This window comes from Abramis brama, assembly GCF_963993115.1.
Source record: "Abramis brama genome assembly, chromosome: 1".
Taxonomy (NCBI): Eukaryota; Metazoa; Chordata; class Actinopteri; order Cypriniformes; family Leuciscidae; genus Abramis; species Abramis brama.
Genome location: NC_139963.1, coordinates 33,831,592 through 33,855,760, shown reverse-complemented (window position 1 = coordinate 33,855,760; position 24,169 = coordinate 33,831,592). Strand labels below are relative to the sequence as shown.

The following is a 24,169-nucleotide window of genomic DNA, read 5'->3' as shown; positions in this document are numbered from 1 at the left end:
CTATCAACTACAAAATTAATATGCAGAGGTCAAATGGTACAGCGATCACATGATACAAGTCAGAGCTCTCAGAAAATTCAGAGTTTACAAGTTTTTTTTATTTTTTCAAGTCGGAATCTCGTATTTATGGTAATTTTGAATGAACGCACCTTGAAAATAGATATTGGTAAGTGTTCGGGTTTAAATGTTAAAACGGCTTGCCGTTCTAGACAACTATGGGTCAAAGAAACTGTTTGAGTTATGAAATTGAACCATAATATACCAATTATAAACATGACCTTGATGAGTTTTATGGCTGACTTTGTCCATTTGATAAGCGCTACAATTACCAGGTATACTCACCAGGTTAAACAGAAATATTTAATAATGACTTAAGTGAAGGCACTTTGACAGAGGCAGATAGTCATTTAGTGTTTAATGACCTTTACAGAATATGCCTTTCAGAGGAAAAGCCTCATCATTTGCATAGGCCAATAGCTCATGTAGTTTATTCAGATAAATTCAGCTGTAGGATGGTCCAAATGACTTGCTCCACCCACCAAAGCTAAGGCTGTCCATAAATTAAGACTCCAAAATTAATAAAGTTCATCCAAGGAACTCATTTTTTGGATACTGCCTGCTCTATGCATACACTGACACTGCAAAACCAAGAAGAGGTTACCATAGCATGTAAGTATCAATTTATTTTATATGTGTGTGAATATATATTACATACTGTATATTTAGTTTTATTCATCTTTTACTTTATCTTCAAAAAAGAAAGGCATATTTTTTAATTGATCAGTACAATTTTACATTTGCCATATTTTAAGTTGGCAGGTTGGAACAGTAGAAATTAGAAAAGAGAAAAAGAGTTTTGTAATGTTTGGGTTATTGAAAATGGCAGAGACCAGTAGAACATCCATAATTTTATTAGATTTAACAGTATAAATATTTTCTAAGAAGATTATAAATGTCTTTGACGTACTGACTGTAAAATGACCTGAAAATTTGTCATGCTAATCAGATACCTAAATACAAAACGGCTAATATAAATTGACACTAGTATGTCAATGGTGTGTGAGGAAGCTTTTACTGGACACACTCCATATAAGGGATGATCATGGGGCATTTATTATCACCTTTATAGCTGTATAGAACAAGTGGACCGTGAGTGGCAAAGATATGGCTGTGTGGTTTGCCTATAAAATGAGGCTATGTTTGCACATCCATCACAGTGTCAAAGGAGCCAATACAGACAGATAAAACACAGTTCTTATTACTCCACAGAATAACTTACAGAAATACTTCAAGATGACCATGCAACCAGACAACGAAGACAGCAGCAAGTTCCTGTTCCTTGACAATGAATTCAAAAACACTGGGGTCGCCCAGGCCGATTGGTCGATTAAAAAGATGGTGTGGATACCGTCAGAAAAGGAAGGTTTTCAGTCAGCCAGCATCAAAGAAGAGACTGAGAATGAGGTGGTGGTTGAGCTCGACAATGGACGGAAGGTGACCGTCAAAAAAGATGACATCCAGAAAATGAATCCACCAAAGTTCAACAAGGTTGAAGACATGGCTGCACTGACCTGCTTGAATGAGGCCTCAGTGCTGCACAACCTCAGGGAGAGGTATTTCTCAGGTCTCATTTATGTAAGTGCATTTAAACTTCACCTTATTCAGTTGGTAGAAACCGCACAAGTTTTTATTCTTGATCGTATCTTTGTCATAAGTGTTTTCAAAATAGGGTACAAGTGAGGGCGTCTGCAGAAAACATCAGTGAAGAGCTATAGACAAATCTAATTTAATGTTTCTCTTTATGTTTCTCTTGCAATAAGTAAATATTTGAATACAAAATATCCAGATTTTCAGTGATATCAGTGTCGCATGATCCTTCAGAAATCATTCTAATAAACAGATTTGGAGCTCAATAAACATTTCTTATTATTATCAATGTTGAAAACAGTAGTGTTGCTCCATATTTTGTGGAAACCGTGATATATGTTTTTTCAGGATTCTTTGATAAATAGAAAGTTGAAATGAACAGCATTTAATTAAAATAGAAATCTTTTGTAGCATTTCTTTATCTTTACTTAACTTTTGATCAAATAAAAGAATGAATTTCTTTAAAAAAATCTTACCGACCCCAAACGGTAGCATATGAGTCTTTATACATGACCATATATGCAGTAGGTGCCTTTATAATTTCATATGTGGCGGTCCCTTTCAAAAAGATTGAAACCCCTGATAGTATGAAACACATTTGTACCAGTTTATATAAAATGTATAAAATATTGCAGCTTCCTGGCATATATCTGGAACATATATTTGATATTTCTATTGTTAACTCTTCAGACGTACTCAGGACTCTTCTGTGTGGTGGTGAACCCCTATAAGATGTTGCCCATCTACTCTGAGAAGATCATTGAGATGTACAAGGGGAAGAAGCGTCATGAGGTTCCTCCCCACATCTATTCCGTTGCTGATAATGCCTATAGAAACATGCTGCAAGGTGACCGCCAGTCTGAACTCACTGAATACAAACAGTTAGTAAAATGAACAGGCTTAATACTAGCAACAATCATTTTGGTCTCTCATCCAAGATACAAACATCATGTTTTTCTTGCCAAACATAATGCTTTCTATGTTGTGTATTTGCACACAGCAATGAAGAATGAAGATGATTCATGTTTTATAGTTATTCAGTCCAGCTCAGGCAGCTGTGTATTGGAGAGCGTGTGTCGGGCTCTGCGTCTCACAGGCTGCGGATTACAGCCATCAAAATTGCCATACATGGGGCCTTTCCCTTTCTCATTGAATTTTTTAACAGCTATTTTTGGAAAGAAGAGCTGAAGTTAATCTCACCCTGTACTCAATTTAGAATATGTAAGATTTTAGAGGTGGGGACCTTCAGTGAACAATTGTGGAGTTTGTGTTTAGACAGCCTGGCCCCTTGTTAATCTCGTTCAGGTTCTTAACTGTGACAATTCATGCATTTCTTGCCCTGTCCTTGTACTGAGTTCAAATGTTTCTGGGGTTTTTTTCTCCACAGAGCGTGAGGACCAGTCTATTCTCTGCACGTGAGTTCTAAATATCCAACATGTTATCTGCTCCATAGAGAGCTAAAATTTTTAGCCATTACTGTGATATTTAGAGGCCTAATAAGACGAGTTCTTTAGTGGTAAAGCATTTAGGCTCATCCACTCATTTTCACTGGCAGCCCATCCATTGTGTATGTGAGGCACCATTCAGTAAAGATGTGATCAGCAGATAGATTTGCAAGAATTTGCAAGCTTGAGTTTGACTGCTCAAATATTACATGGGCCCTAAAATAATAGAGTTATATGCACAATATCATTATATTTGCAAACCAGTCTGATATGTAAATTATTATGCTAATGATTATGTGAAGCATGACAGCATTCTTTATGTATATTTAATAGTGGCGAGTCAGGTGCAGGCAAAACGGAAAATACCAAAAAAGTAATCCAGTACCTCGCTATTGTGGCATCATCACACAAAGGGAAGAGAGACACCGGCTCTGTGAGTTCAAATTTTGTTATCATTTAACCCATTGACATTTAATACTTCATACATTATCTGTTATGATGACAGTATTTTTGCTTATCTTCATTAATGTTGAGAATTTGATATCAGTATTAGAATAATAGTCACATCTTTGTGATTGGATAAAAACTCTTCAGCACTAAACAGGGTGTTTAAATGTTTCATGGTGCAGTACATTAATGCTACTATACAGTATATATATGGGTGGTGGTTTCATTTACAGTTTTGTCCATAATAGATATGCTTCGGCATGTGCTTTGTGATTTTTAGTGGGTGTGCATTTATCAAACAAAACACAACTGTTGGATTCTCTTTTGCAATCACTGGACATCAAAAACACAATAATTAATTGAATTGCTGTCGAGACAATTCCTACAATAATTCCTAGAACCTTCAAACTGGAGTCATACTCTGCACTTTTCCATCTTAACTTGTTTATTATTTGCTTCCATTTAGCAACAAAAAGGATCCCAGTTAGCATATGTGAGTATCTGAGCTTCTTGTCATATACATTTTGGATGTCGGTGTCTTTGTCCTTGTCTTTTTTTACGCGTCAATCAATAAGCATTAAACATAACCAATAACTGAAATGGTATTTTACTTTCATATATAGCACAGAATGCATACAGTTTTAATCGAAATTTTTCCCCATTGCAAATCAGGTTTATTGACAGAATTTCAGCTGTTTGCAATGAACAAATCAAACAAATGTAATTGAAATAGAACACAACAAATAATTCAAGTGGTTTCCCCAAATTCAACTGAAAATGTGACTTTTAATTACTTCTGCAGTCTCAAAATGATTCAACCCCCTGAATAGAGTCCCTCAAAACAGCACAAATTTGCAAAACAGGTGTTGTCTCAAGCACACCTGATGCAATAATCAAGGGCTTCATTAGTTGCACCAGGTGTGCTTGAGCTAAACACATGAAATACCTGAACTGTTTTTTGAGTGTCACGTTTGACTGCATGTTAGAAATATGGCAAGTCAAAAGAATGGTCCAAAAAGTTAAGAGAAGATATCATCACCCTTCACAAACAAGGAACAGGATACAAAAATATAGCGAAGGCACTAAATGTTCTTAGAGGCACAGTTGGAAGCATAGTTTGCAAGTTCAGAGTTAAAGGAAACGTGATTACACTACCTGGACAGGGCAGAAAAAGAAAGCTATCAACGGCTGCAACCAGATTTCTCAGAAGGCAGGTTCAGAAAAGCCCTCGAGTCACTGCAAAAGACCTGCAGCAAGACTTGGTGGCAACAGGCAACAGGTTTCAGCTTGTACAGGAAGACCCGTATTAAACCATATCAGAACTCCAAGATGAAGATGTACACCACAAGAAAAGCACAAGAAAAGTTGGATCCAATTTGGATTCAGATGTTTTGGGATTGTGTTCTGTGGAGCGATGAAACAAAACTTTTCGGCCCTATGGATCAGCTGTATGTCTGGAGGAAGAAGAATGAAGCATGTGCTGAAAAGAACACTGTCTACAGTTCAGCTTGGTGATGCTCTGGGGCTGCTTTGGGAAACCTGCAGCGTGTGGAAGGCAAGATGGATTCATCGAAGTATCAGGAAATCCTAGGAGAAAACGTCACGTCGTCGGTGAGGAAGCTGAAGCTTGGGAGTCATTGGACCTTCCAATGGTAAAATTATTCCAAGCATACCTCAAATTCCACTAAGGCTTGGTTGCAGAAGAAGTCCTGGAATATTCTACAGTGGCCATCATAGTCATCTGACTTGAATCCCATAGAAAATGGATTTGAAGAAGGCGGTCTTCACGAGGAATGGGCTAAAATTCCTCAGAAATGCTGCCAGAAGCTGGTCACTGGTTATACTTCTCGTTTGCAGCAGGTCATAACAGCAAAAGGGTGTTCTGGTAAGTACTAAAGATGCTTGCCATGAAGGGGTTGAACCACTTGAAACATTTGTTGTGTTGAGCTATTTTAATATTTTAGTTTGATTTGTTCATTGCAAAAAGCTGAAAGTCTGTACATTTTGTCAATAAACCTGATTTGCAATGGGGGTTGAATAATTTCAATTACAATTGTACAACATAATATGTAAAGTACATTAGAATAGCTTTTTGGTATATGTTATGCTTAGTAGTTATGCTTGTTTTGACAGCACTGAATGGCAATGAATGACATTTTGTTTGTCCAGGGGGAGCTAGAGAAGCAGCTTCTGCAGGCCAATCCCATTCTGGAGGCATTTGGAAATGCAAAGACCATCAAAAATGATAATTCCTCAAGATTTGTGAGTTAATAGTTCATGGTATTGAATGTTTCTTGATTATCATTATAATCAACATTAGTATAAAAAACTTTTGTTTTTAACTTCTCAGGGTAAATTTATTAAAATCAACTTTGACAACACTGGCTACATCGTTGGAGCAAACATTGAAACCTGTATCCTAATAAGCCCTTCCAATTAATCTTTAACTTTATGAAGAGTTTGATATCAAAATAAATTAGAACAAACATTTCTAAAAATATGCATATTTTACACCATAAATTTAAGCACATTCATTTTCACCTTAATGTCTTAATGAAACCAGACCTCCTGGAAAAGTCTCGGTCTATCCGACAGGCCAAAATCGAAAGATCCTTCCACATCTTCTACTACATGGTGGCTGGAGCCGTGGATAAAATGCGAGGTGAGGACCAAGAATTTCTACTGCCTATTAAATCTTATGTGATTACATTCAAGAATACAGATTTCGGCAAAAAGCAGAAAATGAGTTTGTGACAGTTGGAGTGTTGTCTGCATCATTTCAGACATACTGTACCACTAGCGATCATTCTCTTCCACAGACGAGCTCTTGCTAGAAGACTTTGGTAACTACCGTTTCCTGGTGGCTGGGCACGTGCAGGTACAAAACCAGCAAGATGATGAGATGTTGGTTGAGACTCTGGAGGCCATGGAGGTCCTGGGCTTCAGTGAGGAGGAAAGAATAGGTATTTAACTAAACTTTGCCAATTATAACATTACCTCCAAACTTTTCGTGCTGTTTTACATGAAGTGTTGCGTTTCTTTTAGGCATGTTGAAAGTATGTTCTACTGTGCTGCAGCTAGGGAACATTGAGTTCAAAGCAGAGAAAAACCAGGAGCAGGCCAGCATGCCAGACAACACAGGTAAACAATCACAGGATTAATCTGTAATGTTGCCCTTATCCTTTACCAGGCTGAAACACAATGCTTATATGTTGTGTTAAATGTATCCACCAGCTGCACAGAAAGTGTGCCATCTGCAGGGGATTAATGTGACTGACTTCACCAAAGCCATCCTCACTCCTCGCATTAAAGTAGGGCGAGAGTTGGTACAGAAGGCACAGACCAAAGAACAGGTGCATTACCACACTGTGGCTATGTCTACATTAACCCGGATACATTTGAAAATGGCGTTTCAAAACACTCTCCGCCCACACTAACATTTTCCTAAAGATTCGTGTCCACGCTTATACGTCAGAAAAAGCTTGAATCATTTTACTGTGCATGTGTAAAATGTAATAAAAGCTCACTGAGATGTCACAGAGAGACCAGACATAATAAAGCGGTCTTCTGGCACGATCATATTATTATCAAAGTATCTCACCACTTGTGCATCCAGGTCACACTCAATCGGCATTCCACGTCTGGTCTAAAACACAATTCCACTCATGTTTTGACACAGGACAGCAATTACGAGTACATCTTCTGAACAAAGTAATATTTATCTTAAGCAACACTGCCAGTATTACCATAGTTATAATACATTACTGTTATAGGATCATATGACTAGATATTTTACTTGTTCTGTTTGGGTATTGTAATTATACTATAATAATGTAATATTATACTAGTAATCAAAAATATAGTAACACTTTAGTTTATGGTCCAATTCTCACTATTAACTAGTTGCTTATTAGCATGCATATTACTAGGATATTGCCTGTTTATTAGTACTTATAAAGCACATATTAATGCCTTATTCTGCATGACCATATTCTTCATCCCTTAATCCTACCCAATACCTAAACTTAACAACTACTTAAGCAGTAGTTTGAGGCAAAAGACGTAGTTAATTGTTAATTAATTGTGAGAATTGGACCCTAATCTAAAGTGTGAACAAAAAGACAATTATTTGTGAAATGGTAATACAAAAGAAGATGGACACATTTTTGTAATATATATGTGAATTTATATAATATAATAATATGTCCATTTATCAGGCTGACTTTGCAGTTGAAGCCTTGGCCAAGGCCATGTATGATCGTCTGTTTCGCTGGATCTTGGCACGTGTCAACAAGGCTCTAGATAAGACAAAGCGCCAGGGAGCCTCTTTTCTGGGAATCTTAGACATAGCTGGGTTTGAGATTTTTGAGGTGAGTCTGACATGGTAAAAGTCTTATAAAATCCAAACATGAACTTTCAAAACTTGAGGCTTTCATTCCCCCCACCCCCCCCCTTTCTCCCAGGATAACTCATTTGAGCAGCTGTGCATCAACTACACCAATGAGAAACTGCAACAGCTCTTCAATCACACAATGTTCGTCCTGGAGCAGGAGGAGTACAAGAAGGAAGGCATTGAGTGGAATTTTATTGACTTTGGCCTGGACCTCCAGCCCTGCATTGAGCTCATTGAGAGACCAGTCAGTTTATTAACAACACCATTCATAGATTTTAAGTGTAAGCTAATAATCTTTGATCATCTGTAAAAGTTACTCAGTTGTGTCATTTCTTATAGAACAATCCTCCAGGTATCCTAGCTCTGCTAGACGAGGAGTGCTGGTTTCCGAAGGCAACCGATGTTTCTTTTGTCGAAAAACTCACAAATACCCACTCAAGCCACTGCAAATTCTCCAAACCCAAAAATCTAAAGGAGAAGACTTTCTTTACTGTGCAACACTATGCTGGCAAGGTATTTTTTTTAACAAAAATGAATGCTTTTATTAATCAATTAAATACATCAAAAGTGGCACAGCTCAACTGTTTTCAACATATATCTATCTATCTATCTGAACAGAGCAATTGTAAAGCAGCAGTAGAAGTGCTTAACGTGAGACTATTATGGGAAAAAAAAAATATATAATTATGACTAATCTAATAGTAATGTTTAATTTGAATTAGGTGGATTATAATGGCTCATCTTGGTTGACGAAAAACATGGACCCACTCAATGACAATGTTACAGCCCTACTGAGTAACTCTTCCAGTGCTTTTGTGCAGGATGTCTGGAAGGAGGGTGAGTCTTTGTTGGGAAAAATAGGCCTACTAACATGATTCACATCTGTTTGTCTGTTTAAGCAGAAAGAGAATAATGTATGCTCTATAAAGGAAGCTTTACATTTTCTCACATGATTTTAAATGGTCTAAAATGCATTTTGAAAGAAATCCCTGTGTTCCCATATAGTGGACCGTGTGGTGGGTTTGGAAACCATGGCTAAAATAGCCAAGTCTGATAGCGCAGGTCCTACTGCTTCCAAGTCCAAGAAAGGCATGTTCCGCACTGTAGGACAGCTGTATAAAGAGTCTCTTGGCAAGCTCATGACGACTCTCCATAACACTCAACCAAACTTTGTACGCTGCATCATTCCCAACCACGAAAAAAGGGTATGCCACAGCAAATATCATAATATTGGTATTCAAATCTGTATTTACTGGTACAACTAAATAATGTAGACAAGAGCAGCTTTCAAATGATTTGTGTGTAATATGGGATTCAAACATGGATTATCATCTTTATGCTGAGAGTATGCTTTAAACTAGTAATATATTTAATCCAGTTAAAAGTTTAAAAGTATAGTAAGTAAAAATTAAAGAGAATTTTATATATACAGTAAAAGTAATGGTAAAATAGAGTCTGTTTTTCACTGTTTTTGTCTTAAGGCTGGCAAGATAGATGCCAACCTGGTTCTCGAGCAGCTGCGCTGTAATGGTGTACTGGAAGGGATCCGCATCTGTCGCCAGGGCTTCCCCAATCGCATCGTCTTTCATGAGTTCCGTCAGCGGTGAGTAATTTCTGAAACACATGCTTGATCATTTCAAATATAGAGTTCGTACATTTGGATGTTTCTAATGAAGCAGAATACCAATTAAAATTATTGATAATTTTCTAGCTATGAGGTCCTAGCTGCAGGCGCTATTCCTAAAGGGTTCATGGATGGAAAACAAGCCAGTACCCTTATGGTGAGTTGAGCAAATATCTTCTTATACTGTGCTGAAATTTTTATAACCTATCATACCTTGATGACAACTTCTTCCTACTTTTTAATCATCAGATCAAACATCTAGACTTGGACCCCAACCTGTACCGGATTGGTCTGAGCAAGATATTTTTCCGTACAGGAGTGTTAGCACAGCTGGAGGAAGAACGTGACTTGAAACTGACCATTATCATAATTGCCTTTCAGGCCCAGGCCCGTGGCTTTCTTAGCAGAAAGTGAGTTCTTGTTAAATAATGCACACCATCTACCTTTGAATCTTCTTGCACTGCATTTACTTCAATTGTAGTTACATTGTGGCTAAAGATGTTACAAATAGTGTGAAGTGTGAAGTTTCTAAAATCCCAATTTTACAGGGCATTCAGCAGGAAACAAAAGCAGCTAACAGCCATGAAAGTGATTCAGAGGAACTGCGCTGTTTATCTGACACTTAGGAACTGGCAGTGGTGGAGACTTTTCACTAAAGTGCGTGCAAAACACAACACCACATATCCATGTAAATTTAAATACCATTGTGGTCATTTTGTGATTAATTTACGCTTTCGTTTAGGTCAAACCTCTGCTTCAGGTGACTCGTCAAGACGAGGAGATGAATCAAAAGGAGGAGGAGCTTCAGAGAGCCAAAGAAATTGCCCAGAAGTCTGAAACTGAACTAAAGGAGATCACACAGAAACACAGCCAGGTACAAGAGCAGAAGCATATGTGATCCAAACTCAACTACAATGCAACATTCATTCATCCTGATTCACTATGATTGACTGGAGTGTGTATGTGTATTTTATCTTTAATAGGTGGTGGAGGAGAGGAACCAGCTACAGACCAAGCTCCTGGAGGAGGCGGAGCTGTATGCAGAATCTGAGGAGGTGAGAATACGGCTGGAGGCCAAGAAGCAAGAGCTGGAGGACGTGCTGCATGAGATGGAGGCTCGACTTGAAGAGGAGGAGGAGCGAAGCCAAGTCGTTCAGCAAGAGAAGGCGAATTTGCAACAGCAACTCAAGGTTGAGCAGTGATCAATTATCACAGACTAATGAACAAGTGGAATAACAATAATGAGACTGTAATTTGTCACAAACATAAGATTGTTATAATCTTATTGAAAAATAGTATTTTTTTTTTTTATTTCTATATTTTCTCTCTCATAAGATTTGGGTAAAGAAAATAAGAAACCTGTACTCATCTATTGCTATGTGTAGGATTTAGAGAACCAATTGTCTAAAGAAGAAGATGCCAGACAGAAGCTTCAACTGGAAAGTGGCACTGCGGATGGGAAGATTAAAAAACTTGAGGAAGATCTCTTCATTGTGGAGGATCAAAACAGCAAGTTGCAGAAGGTTTGACCAGATGATAGTTTTATTGGATCATTATACTTGTTTTTTCTTGTGGAAAACGAATATCAGATCTGAGTAATGGCTGCTGCTTCTGTGTAATTAGGAGAAGCAACAGTTGGAGGATCGGTTAGCTGACTTTTGCTCCAACCTTGCTGAGGAGGAAGAAAAATCCAACAATTTGGCAAAGCTGAAGGCTAAACACGAATCTATGATTTCAGATCTTGAAGGTTTTTCATTGTCACTTTGAATCGGTCAAATCAAATAATGTAGTAAACACTGTCAAGCAGTATTCTGTGTGTCTGTACAGTTCGAATGAAGAAGGAAGAAAAGAGTCGACAGGACGTAGAGAAAGCCAAACGTAAACTGGAGACTGAGTATAATGATGTACAGGAACAGCTAAAGGACCTGCAGACCCAGATAGCAGAGTTCAAGACGCAACAAGCCAGAAGTGAAGGGGAAATTCAGGAACTTCGAGCATGGTATATTGCTACATCATAAATGACTGTTTAAAGACATTGCATTACTGCTCATTGTAAATTGTAACCAGACCATCTGTATATTGACCAGCGTGGAAGAAGAATCGGCTCAGAAGAGCAATGCTCTGAAAAAGATACGGGAAATGGAAGGATTTGTCTCAGAGCTTCAAGATGAACTTGATGCTGAACAGGAGGCTTGTAGAAAGTCAGAAAAGGCCAGAAAGGAGCTGGAAGAAGAGCTGTCGGCCTTGAGGACTGAACTGGAGGACACACTAGACACCACAGCAGCGCAACAAGAGCTAAGGTGATTTTCAAATAGTCATTTATTACCTTTTTACCATTTACAAATCAAGATATGATAGACTAGATCTTAGTATCTTTCTTGGACAGGGCTAAAAGAGAGCAGGAGGTGGCCATGCTGAAAAAGTTGATAGAAGATGAAGGCCGAAGCCATGAGGCTCAAGTGCAAGAAATGAAACAAAAACATGCTCAGGCTGTTAATGAACTTAGCCAACAGCTAGAGCAATCCAAACGGGTAAGAAAACTGCTTAACGTTGACATATATTTCTATATATAATTTTAGTTATAAGTATAAGAAAATTGCAGTGCACAGGAACTATAAGAAAATTGCAGTGCACAGGCAATAACTGTTTTGGCACTTTTAACATTGTTAATACAGTTTTCTATCTCATATTGGTTTCTTCATTTGTAAATCCTTTGGATATAAGGGTCTGCAAAATTATTAAAGGTAAATACATTTCTATTTCCGAAACTGAACCTGAACCTGAACCACAGGCCAAGGCCAGTCTGGAGAAGGCGAAACAGGCTCTAGATAAGGAGGTTGTAGATCTGAATGGAGACCTTCGCTCCCTGGGCAATGCAAAGCAGGATGTGGAACAGAAGAAGAAGAAGGTGGAGAACCAGCTTGCTGACCTTCAGACTCGCTTCAATGACAGCGAGAGGAAGAGGGAAGAGCTTGGAGATGCAGTGTCTAAACTGACTGTGCGTTTTACATTCAGACGTATTCTCTGAATAAACACTTTGAAAATATTACTATAGAAACAATGCAAGGTTTCTGTACAGAACTTCCTGATGGATGTCTTTTGTAAAATCTCTCAGATGGAGTATAACAATGTGAATAGCATCCTCAATGAGGCAGAGAGCAAGAACATCAAGCTGAGTAAGGATGTTGCCAGCCTCAACTCACAGCTCAAGGATACACAGGTTGTATAATCTAATTTTTATTTCTATTTTATTGTCAGATAATATATAGCTGCCTTCATATTTTGGGAAAGGGGTCATCATAATTGGGGTTTAAAAAAGCCCCAGATCTAAAGAATTATGACAGCCATCAAGTTGTAATACCTATTTTGAGAAGCACTTGACACTTAATGTTTAGTCTGTCTGCCTATTTAGGAGTTACTTGGTGAGGAGACCCGTCAAAAACTTAATTTCTCCACTCGGCTACGTCAAATGGAGGATGAACGAAACAGTCTGCTGGAACAAATGGAGGAAGAGGCAGAAGCCAGAAGGAACGTGGAGAGACAAGTCTCCAGCCTTAACACGCAGGTCAGTCTTGCATAATTGCAAAGAACACCAAGATAATTTCATAAAGCATCTCTGCATATGGCAATCAGTTGTGCCAAAATAAAAATGTACAAATGAAGGAGTTTAAATAAGTTTGTTTTTACTATAGTTGTCAGATGCAAAGAAGAAGTTGGATGAGTACTCCAGCAATTTCCAAATGCTTGAAGAAAGCAAAAGACGAATACAGAGGGATCTGGAGGCCACAAATGGAGAGTTCGAAGAGAAAACTGCAGCCTATGACAAGCTGGAGAAGAACAAGAATCATCTTCAGCAAGAGTTGGAGGATGTGCTTGTGGACCTGGACAGCCAGAGACAGCTGGTTTCAAATCTAGAGAAGAAACAACGGAAATTTGACCAGGTTTCACTTCTGTGTTTCAACTAATTTGTTCTAAATTCCACAGTAGAATTTCTGCAACTTAATTATTTTTTTTCCTCATTAAGATGCTTTCTGACGAGAAAACCATCTCCAGCAAGTATGCTCAAGAGCGTGATTGTGCAGAGGCAGAGGCACGGGAGAAGGAGACCAAATGTTTGGTCCTGAATCGAGCACTGGAAGAATCCCAGAGTTCCTTAAGAGAATTAGAGAAACTTAATAAGGCACTTCGGACTGAGATGGAAGATCTGATCAGTTCAAAGGATGACGTGGGCAGAAATGTGAGTTGTGATTTATAGTAACATGAAAGTTGGACAGTAGTTCTTAGTCAACTTAGAGATGCTGTTGTCTGAAATTAGATTACTAAAGGTTGCATATAAAAATACAATGAAAGGTCCATGAGCTGGAGAAGGCCAAACGTGGATTGGAGGCTCAAGTGGAAGAGATGACCATTCAGATGGAGGAACTTGAGGATGAATTACAGACTGCAGAGGATGCTAAACTCCATCTGGAAGTCAATATGCAGGCCTTCAAAGTCCAATTTCAAAGAGACCTGCAGGGCAGGGAGGAGCAAAATGAAGAAAAGAGGAAACAACTGCTCAAGCAGGTGAAGATGGAATTCTTTGTTTTGATTTTTGTTGCTCAATGCTTTGTAGATTTTCCTGAATCCGAACTGCATGGTACTTGTTGTAGACTCATCCTCCTCCCCAATCAGCAATAGCAATTATTCTCTTATATTTACCCACTTGGCACGCAGGTACGTGAGCTTGAGACTGAGCTAGAAGATGAGCAGAAGATGAGAACTTCACTGGCAGCTGCCAAGAAGAAACTTGAGGGGGATTTGCAGGACCTTGAAGACCAAGTTGACGCAATCAACAGGGCGAGGGATGAGGCCATTAAACAACTCCGCAAGACTCAGGTCAGAAGGTCAAACCTTCAAATTATTTTAGTTTCCCAAGCCTTTGTCAACATTCATCTATGTTAGTTGTCTTCCCCATGACAGACACAGATAAAAGATTCCCAGAGGGAGCTGGAAGATGCGCGAGCATCCCACAAGGAGGTTCTTTCTGATGCAAGAGAATATGAGAGAAAGGCCAGAGCCATGGAGGCAGAAATCTTACACTTACATGAGGTATACATGATATCAAGTGGTTGATGGAAATGAATATAAATTTAAATATCTTGCCATACAACTGTAATGTCAATGCCTTTGTAGGAACTGGCTACAGCAGAGAGAGCTCGCAAACAAGCTGAACGAGAGAGAGATGAGATAGCAGGGGAGATAGCAAGCGGCTCGTTTGGAAAGTAAGTTGGGAATTAGCATTTGCAAAATGGAAAAATTATGCTTAAACTGGAATCACACCATATGCAATGATTGTCCACTGGTAGATCCGGCATGTCTGATGAGAGACGTCGCCTGGAAGCCAAGATCCAACAGTTGGAAGAGGAGCTTGATGAGGAACAGGCAAATACGGAGACGCTCAGTGAGAGACTGCGGAGAAGTGTGCAGGAGGTAATTGGGTGTTATTGTGCCATTCATCCACTTCGATGCTGTAGTGAATGTGTTCTTTCAAGGTGATACCAGACCACAGATCATTTTATCTATAACTAGGTGGATCAACTGACCAATGAGCTGCAAATTGAACGCTCCAATGCTCAGAGGAACGAGAGTGGCTGGCAGCAGATGGAGAGGCAGAACAAAGAGCTGAGGGCCAAGCTGCTGGAGATGGAGGGACAGGTCAAGTCCAAACAACGGGCCTCTGTAGCTGTCCTAGACACCAAGTTACAACAAATGGAGGATCAACTGGACCATGAGAGCAGGTGAGTTCATCAGTGTTAATATAGATTTGGCTGTAAAGACAGATGGATTTTCAACTAGTTTCTTTCACCAGGGAGAGACAGGCCATTGCCAAGGCCATGCGGCAGAAGGACAAGAAACTAAAGGAACTGATGAATCAGATAGAGGATGAACGAAAACAGATGGAGCAGTATAAGGACCAGGTATGAAGGAGTCATGTAAAGCATTTGAGGTCCTATGTCTTCTTCATGACACTGAAAACTCTGACTGACGTCATCCACATTGTAGGCTGAGAAAGCAAATCTGCGAGCGAGGCAGCTGAAGATACAGGTGGAGGAGAGCGACGAGGAGTCTCAGCGTGCCACTGCTGCTCGCCGTAAACTTCAGAAAGAGCTGAATGAGGCCATCGAGACCAATAATGCCCTGAGCAGAGAAGTGTCTTCACTCAGGAGCAAACTCAGGTTGTTCTGCAGTGACCCCTTTCTGTAATGTATGTGGAGTCAGAATCACATTCTTTGACATCCTCCGTTTTGTGTTCTGCAGTAATGCACATTCAGAGACATAGGGTTGCACGTTTGAAGGAGGTATGTTTGGAGATGTGTGGTTTCTTATCTCTTCATATGTTCCTCAGGCGTGGCAGTGACTCATCTTTCAGCAGTCCATTAAGGCGTAGTGGAGGCGGGAGCTTCAGAAAAGCACGCAGGAGCATGATGGAAACTTCTGAGGGGCCAGAATATCCTTCTGCTACTCCTGTGGGTCAACATGAGGAACCTCAAATGGAGCCAATCAACGGCACCCAGGATGACAACTGAAGAAATCATTCCCAAAGCCTCTCACTATCTTTTTTTTTTTGTGTGTATTTTTGAATGATAATTTAAACTAATTTAATCTTGACTATCTCCTAAAAATTATATTTGGTACTTATGTTCTTCACTCATTCAAACTGACTAACAGTAATGGGGTGTGTGAAACCAGGATTTTACAAGCAACCAGATTTCTATCACTAACAAAATTCATGGTATCGTACCTCCATGGTTTTTGGACATGTACGATAGCGATACCATGTTTCATTAACACTTAGGTACCATAGTATATATCCAAATGCCACAAAGTGATCCAAAAAGTGATACCACACTGTACCATGGTCAGGTCAGGTACATCTTCAATTCACTGCAAGATGGGCTCTTAATAAACTTGTCTCTCTTTGTAGTAGAAAAAATAAATAAAAAAGATTGAAATCTGTGCAACATTCGAACTTTTGCAGTGCTGCTGCTGACAACTAATTGGGGGTATCTGAGTGCAAGTAACAGAGAAAGATTACACATTGTTCATTTACTACTAACATTTTAACAGGCACTGGACGAAAATCATCAAACTTGTCCTTTGAGGGATGCTTTAAAAACGTTATATTTAATCCTCTTAATTTACTGTGTACAAGTTTTTTTCTGCATCTACATTTACTGCTATCTGTGCCTTGCATATTAAACAGGGGGGGAATACCATAACCAAGAGTTCTTTCCGTTCTGTAACAATAACATTTCTTAAAAGAAAGAGTCAAATGATCAGTCCTGTTAACTAGACATTTATTTTGTAGGTTATGGATTAACCAACAAAATGATTTTACAGACAAGCATTGCCCTTGCTGAGGAATGCATGGATATTGCAGATGTTTAGGTTCATTAATAGCAAAGAAAAGTCATGTTGACAATTATACAAGTGGCAACTGTGCATGCCTTGTGCATATAGAGACAAATACAGAATTTGGACAGTAATGATACCTTTACTGAGGTTATTGCTTACATGAGGCCCTGAGATGATGCAATCAAGTGTGCTAAATCTTCCCATCAACCATCATTCTCTATTTCTATAATTGTTCATTAGTACCTCTAGGCAAAGTGGATATGTATAATGTATCAGTTCTTCCTTACATTTCTATTTTTAACATAAAAATATCTGTACCCTTCACTGAAGTATTCATATTGCTTGTTACTCAAATAAACCTACAACTCAAAAATGAGAAAAATGTGAAAACTAAGGGATTAAACTCCTCTCAGAATTCAATTTCTCTTCATCCCCGAATCCCTGAAATATCAGAGAATTAATACATTGGGAAGAATAGCGAGAGAAGCTGCAAGTCCCTTTCAGGCTAGTAAGTTCCCCAATACACAAGTTAACTTTGAGGCAAAGCTTATTATGGCCACAAAATTAAGGCACATTAAATTCACGTTCAGTGCATGATATGATAAGCAATTACTCTCCAGTACTGTAGAGAAAAAGAATTCTTTGAATTCAAAGATGGCACTAACATTTTAAACGAGGAGTTCAATAGCTATTACTAGAAAGAAAAAGGTTTTCATCATGCATAAACACTAACGTTGGTTACTTACATCAGCCCTTATGAGGCAACAATAGCTCACAGCAGCTTCAGCTCACAACATCTCACCCACCTCCTTGTAACATCATTTGCATCTCTAAACACTAAAGACATGACATTCCATTAGTAACAAACTCATATTTCATCAAAATGCTAGATTAAAAAAAATAATAAAAACAGGTATTTCTGCATTAAAAAAAATAAACCAGCAGTCAACATTTCTCCAGTCCAGCGACCAACAATAAGTACGTGCAGTAGATGTTTCACTGGACATTGATCAGTAGTTTAGTGCCAAATATAATGGGGTTGCAGAGGTGAATCTATGGACTCACTTTCAGTCACTTCTCCCAATTTATGGTCCCAAAGAGAACAAATCAAGATTACAGTGCAGATTATACATTTACACAAAACTGCTATAATCATTAGATACCTAAAAACAACACAAACAAAAATAAAAAAACAAACAAACAAGTGTGAAATAAAGAGTTAGTACATCTGCAAAACACAATGCAAATCTCCAACACAATAGCAAAACAACAGGTAAAAGTTTCAGCCCACGGGCCAGAGAGCTGGTGAACAGTTATTATAGACACAATAGCAGGGTTGATATAAGTGTACAAGCAGAACCCTTCTCAGATAGTGGAAGACTTGAGGCATAAGATATGCTTTAGCTCCTGAAAATAAAGCTTTTCCATAGTAATGTATTGGGAATACTGGTTTTCCCAATGACGTGGGAACAAAAGACAAGCTTATGCACTTTATTCAGAGCATTATCTTGGATCCTGTACCAAAGTCCAACCGTTTCACCATCCTGCAACACATAACACAGAAATTAGAAAAATGATTGCAACAAGCCAGATATGGTACAATCTACATAATTCTGGTTGTTTATTGAGATGTTCTGAAATGAATAGTGAGACTATGAGACTCATCATACAGGCCATTTGTGTTGGATGGGATTTCAGAGGTTTCCCGTGAAATGCTTGGTGTACTCTGGCCAATTGCTGCACGGCTGGGTGTTTTCTCAAGGATGTGTAACTCTCTGCATGACGCCAGCTTTGATTCGAGGTTCTGAAACAGGAACAAAACATTCTTATCAAAACTACAGACCCATCTCACCTGAAAGAGTGTGTGTTATTTGGTGATATAATGTTCACAGTTACAGCTGGACTCACCCCGACTTTCCTCAACAACTCTCCAACAATGTTGAGGGCAGATATCCGTGCAGATGTGGTAAGCGGAGTTCCAGTCAGACCTTCAACTGGACATGACAGGAACAATTTTAACTTTAACATTTTAACTCTTAAAAGTTTGAAATGAGTGGCAGTGCAGTGTTTGAGCTCACTTCTGCTGTAGGAAGCTGAGGGTGTGTTGAATGCACTCCCTGAGCCTGGAGGTCTGGAGGGTGTGGCGAGGAGAGATGGGAGGGCAGATCTTGCGGGTGTGGCCTCTGGCTTCTCTGCATCTTTAGAGAGGCTGATCGATGACTTGCGCTCCTGTTTCTCCTGAACAGCCAGCTCCTGTCTTAAATCTGCCCGAGGAGAAAGATAGCAAACAACCAACTCACAAACACTGAATCTGTTAAAACATCTGAGACTGACAAATCAGGTGATTATACTACTGACTATCAAAGAAGTTCATCAGTTAATAGAAGTTCAGCAGTTAAGAGTGAATGGTGTATATACAGACAGGTTTCCATTGAGTTTACCTCTAGCTTCGTCTTTTAATCTCTGTACTGATTCTAGAAGATTCTCTTTTTCGTCAAGCTCACTCTCAAGGAAGGCATTTCTCTCTATAACATGATTCATTCTCTGCTCAAAGTCCTCAAGTGACATTATAGTAGCCCTGTAAGAGCAGGATTTTAGGAATAAATTGTTAAAATCATGAAAATCTTGAATGTATAACCGATTATTATTTTTCTTTTTAACTGGCAAAAGCACCGAACACACCTCTTAGCTCTTTCAAGGTCATCATTAGCCTGCTCTAACTCCCGGATATACTTGTGCAGTTGGTCCTTGATGGCTGTGGTTTCTGCCAGGTCTCCTTCTAGAGACGAGATCTGCCTGACTGCCTCCGAATGTTGCGTTTCATACTTCTCCTGTTAGTAAACAAGACCACACAAGAGGAGATAAAACATTTAATGAGAAAGAAAAATTAACTGTAGTTTTAACAAGACTTTTTGAAGTCTCTCATGCTCACCAAAGCTGCATTTATTTGACCAAAAATGCAGAAAAAAACAATAATATTGTGAAATATTACAATTTAAAACAATGTTACTATTTGAATATATTTTAAAATGGAATTTATTCCAGTGATGTCATAGTTGAATTTTCACTATCATTTCTCCAGTCTTCAATAGCAATAGTTTCCATCTACCTATGTGTATGCTCATTTGGGGATATAGCATTACAAAACAAAATGCTGGATGGAAGCGTCAAGATGCGCATAAATTCTAAAAATGCACATAAAAAAATTACGCGCTCAACATAAACTAGGATGGACATTTACTGAATAAATTCCTTGATGCGCATTAAAAAGTCACGAGACTGCACGATGGGAAGGCATAAATGGACCAACTAGCGGACCGATCTCGTTGCACAGCATCTGAAATGCTGTTTTGGTCATTCTGAAATGCCTGAACAAAGTCTGTCGTCAAAGTGGTTCACAATAACTTACCTGCCAGAAACGTCCACTACGTTCCCAAACAGCATCAGAAAGCAAGATAACATGATTGTGTTTATTGCTTTATATTATTACACTGAGATATAGAATATATTATAGACCTATGTTATATACAGTGGCTTCTTCTACTGTATCAACTTTGATTTTTGTTAGATATATTTATCGCCAGTTTATCAGGAATGAAGATTTTGTTTTATTTGACTTCGCAAATGTTTCATGCAATATTCAAATCTTGCGCATAATTTAAATTCTCAACTTTGGATGGAAACATAGCTATAGTGTCACATGATCCTTCAGAAAACATTCTAATATGATGTCCTTAAATTATCAACATTTGGGGACTTTTATCAGCAAATATTGATATAGGCAATTACTTCAGAGGAATTAACTGGCATGTGATGTAATTTGACTGAAACCCAATCAACAATATGGTTTTACAACCATGTTTCTGCAATAAGCAGCAAGTAAAATCATGAGTGAGCCTCCATGCCCTCCAGACACTGATGCAGAAATAAGCATCAGCTGCTTTCCTCATCCTGAATCGGATCTCTGTCGTTTGTCTGTGAATGTGCGATTGTTTATTCACTAAATACTGGGGAAAAAATAGACAGACATTCTGGATGTACACGCTCTGTCACAGAAGATTTAAATGGCTTTTATCTGTGGTTATAGGCTTATGAAAGAAAGTCAGTTGTAGATAATAAAATTTGTATTCAAATATTACAGATAAAACACAATTAACGTGCTTTATGAGACATCAGTGACATAGCCCCTCCAAAAGGGAAAGAAGAAAGCAATTCAGTTTACAGCGTTTTACTGTTGTTTACATACATGTTTGGGGTAATAGATCAATTTGATTCATTACAAAAACAAGAATAAGTAACAATTTTCCATATAATAATATTTCACTGAGCCACCTTTTGCAAACAATAACAGCTATATCAGGTTTGCAAACTGTTAAGGTGTGACTTGGGAATATTTTCCATGTACCATGGACCCATAATCTTTTAAATCACTCAATGCAGATATTTAAAGAGACTGTCGTTTACCATAAATCTTCTAAAAGAGCAATGCATTAACCATGTGTCTATGATGCTCCACGGTACCTTGTAGTTCTCTAATTCCATGCGTAGTCTGTTGTTGGCTGTAAGGAGCTCGCGGTTACGGACGTCAGACTGCTTCAGCTCTGTCTCCAGCTCCACCTCATAGTCTCGACTCATCTGCTGAAACTCCTGCAGCTCCTCCTGCGTCTCCTCAGCCCTGAACACACAGTCATTCAATAAAATGAGTGTGGGTTGTAAAGCAAAATCTTATACTTGTTTCTATTCGACGTGTTTAGCAGCAAACATGTGCACTGCAAAACTGCCTTGCTTTTCCTAAAGTTACTTTACGTCCGTTGTAGATCAAATTTCAGTTTGAATAAAAAAAAAACAAGACTGATGAACCTCTGCTGGTATTTGGCAGCCTGCTCCTTCCAGTAGTCCCTCTCTTGTTCAACAGATGCAAATGTTGCTGGCTCAGGCTCACTCATTGCTGTTCAGTCAGGTTTACTGGCAAAATAATAACCATCAATATATCAGTATATATATATATATATATATATATATATATATATGATTTACAAATGTATGAAGTTGAAAAAGTTGAAAATGCAATGCAAAAATAATAAATGATAACAATAGCAATAAGACATTAGCACAATCTATGTACATAAACCATGAACAGAGAAGAGACTAGACAAAGCTGTTTTACCACTGAAATAGTTTCCTCTTGTATGAGTCACAGTTTATTGTAATGGTGAGGAAAAACAGAAGAGGAAGGGCGTGACTTGTGATGATTTTGAAAAACTACTAAACTAGAGATATTTCCCCTCAGGCGTACAATTCACTGTTGCTCTACCATTTTTAACAGCAGCAATATGTCAGTATTTAAGGACCTTGTGACTAGACTACCTGAAGACGTCTTAAGGATTTACAACCCAAGCTAAGCTAACGACAAAAAATATATATATATTCTCCAGACGGTGCAATAAAGTGATATGCTTCCTATAAAATTATCAACATGTTAAGATAGAGTTAAGATTCTTAATAGACGTAGAATACATCAACTTCCTCTCAACATGTAAAGACAGCAGTCTTATCTGCTAACTGGCTAACAGCAAACCAGCCACTCAAAGTTTTATTAACTGTCGGTGGATGCATGCGCTGATAGAAGCTAACAGTACTTCGACAACGGATGAAGATGTTGACATGTAAGCTGGATTAAATGGTTGTATATTACAACAACGATATTATTGAGAGTATGGTGACGAGCGTTTTTGATAACTAACACATCTCATACTGAGCCGAACTGATGAAACTATTAACGTTAACGTTACCATTATCAAGAGTCATCACGCTAGCTAGCAACTTACCTTCGGGTAACGTTAATGCTCAAAGTTGCTTTCTTCTAAATATCTATTTCCTGTGAGAAACAATATTGAGCTAAGAATATTTTTCAGATTCTTGAAAATAAAATAACTAAAAAAAATATGTTCTAGCACGTTACACTCGTGACAATAGGATTCTCCCTTCTGTTGTGTAAAAACTCTCAGCTCGTGGTTTGTTTCATGCCTTCTTCTGATTGGCCGATTTGTAATGATGCCATCATTTTGCAAGCCAACGGTTGGTTGTTTGGTTACGTTTTTATAAAGCCTATGGTTTTAAGCGATCCTCCCTTATCTTCGTCGGTCACTAGACGGCGCTAAAAATACTGCACGAAACCTTTAAAATATTTATAACTGACTGTACCGATGAGAAGTTTCATTGTATCGATTTTTTTCCAGACGATTCGTTTCGTGATTCTTTTACGCCATTGCATAATTTACGTCATCACGCGATACCTTAAAGGGATAGTTCACCCAAAAATGAAAATTCTGTCATCATTTACTCACCCCTAAGTTGTTCCAAACCAGTATGAGTTTTTTCTTCAGTTAAGAAGGAATGTTTGTAACCAGACAGTTGATGGCACCCATTGACTTTCATGTAACGTTAAGTCAATGGGTGCCGTCCACTGTTTGATTACCAACATTCTTTAAAAATATCTTCTTTTGTGTTCAGCAGAAGAAAGAAATTCATACAGGTTTGGAACAACATGAGGGTGAGCAACAACCTTTTAATTTTTGGGTGAACTATCCCTTTAAATCACGACATGGCATATAAACTCTTTTTCTTTTTTTACAATAATTGTAATTTAATGTGGCAGTTCAGTTAGTAGCAGCAATGATTCAGCTCTTATAAACAGTTATAATCTTATAATCATAAACTCTTATAATCACCAGTTGCTCTTACAAATGGTTTTCGGTGAATTGTTGATCGCTCAAACCGATTCAGTCGTGTTCGTGAACGAATCCTTTTGTGAACAGGTTAATTGAATAAATTGAAAACACCCCAAAAACAATTTGTTTATGAATCATACATAATTATTAGTACTATTTCCCAAAATTAAGTGAGAACGTAACCTGGAGAAATATAAGTCAGATACACAATAGTCACTATGAACATGGTGACAACCAGCATGTGCTTAACATTATAATTATGTTCAATAATTTAATACATTAAATCATAATCAATCAATAAATGAATTAATGGTAGACAAAAACAGTGCTTCGTGTTTTTAATCTAAAGGTTTTTCCTGGAGCTGACCTACATATTTGTGCTTTTTCTGTGAGGCCCTGAGAGCTGAATTAATTCTGACCTCTGATGCCCTAAGCGGTGAGCATTTGAAGCCATTTTAATCCAGATGTAGGGATTTGCTAGGAACAC

At 38.3% G+C, this 24,169-nt stretch overlaps 2 protein-coding genes across 2 annotated transcripts; one reads left to right on the top strand and one right to left on the bottom strand.

The window, feature by feature from the left end:
* The first annotated feature begins 587 nt into the window (after positions 1-587).
* On the top strand, positions 588-16,813 carry myh11b (myosin, heavy chain 11b, smooth muscle). Its single transcript, XM_084117420.1, has 42 exons — positions 588-669; positions 1,270-1,635; positions 2,338-2,494; positions 3,035-3,062; positions 3,426-3,525; positions 4,006-4,032; positions 5,709-5,801; positions 5,890-5,953; positions 6,103-6,201; positions 6,359-6,502; positions 6,585-6,680; positions 6,774-6,892; positions 7,757-7,909; positions 8,003-8,176; positions 8,272-8,445; positions 8,655-8,769; positions 8,938-9,137; positions 9,414-9,535; positions 9,644-9,713; positions 9,806-9,966; positions 10,105-10,213; positions 10,299-10,430; positions 10,540-10,746; positions 10,942-11,079; positions 11,180-11,303; positions 11,384-11,555; positions 11,644-11,856; positions 11,943-12,087; positions 12,348-12,554; positions 12,672-12,776; positions 12,969-13,121; positions 13,249-13,497; positions 13,581-13,793; positions 13,907-14,119; positions 14,270-14,431; positions 14,516-14,644; positions 14,729-14,817; positions 14,902-15,025; positions 15,125-15,333; positions 15,405-15,513; positions 15,599-15,771; positions 15,942-16,813. The coding sequence occupies exons 2-42, from the start codon at positions 1,294-1,296 to the stop codon at positions 16,120-16,122; spliced, it is 5,994 nt and encodes a 1,997-aa protein (XP_083973546.1). The 5' UTR covers positions 588-669; positions 1,270-1,293; the 3' UTR covers positions 16,123-16,813.
* Positions 16,814-16,876: 63 nt separating this feature from the next.
* nde1 (nudE neurodevelopment protein 1) lies at positions 16,877-22,980 on the bottom strand. Its single transcript, XM_084117432.1, has 9 exons — positions 22,780-22,980; positions 21,812-21,916; positions 21,473-21,626; positions 19,634-19,782; positions 19,393-19,529; positions 19,030-19,215; positions 18,860-18,945; positions 18,622-18,755; positions 16,877-18,495 (listed from the first exon to the last, which is right to left on the bottom strand). Exons 2-9 carry the CDS (start codon positions 21,895-21,897, stop codon positions 18,447-18,449), a joined length of 981 nt encoding a protein of 326 aa, XP_083973558.1. The 5' UTR covers positions 21,898-21,916; positions 22,780-22,980; the 3' UTR covers positions 16,877-18,446.
* Between the last annotated feature and the right edge of the window lie 1,189 nt (positions 22,981-24,169).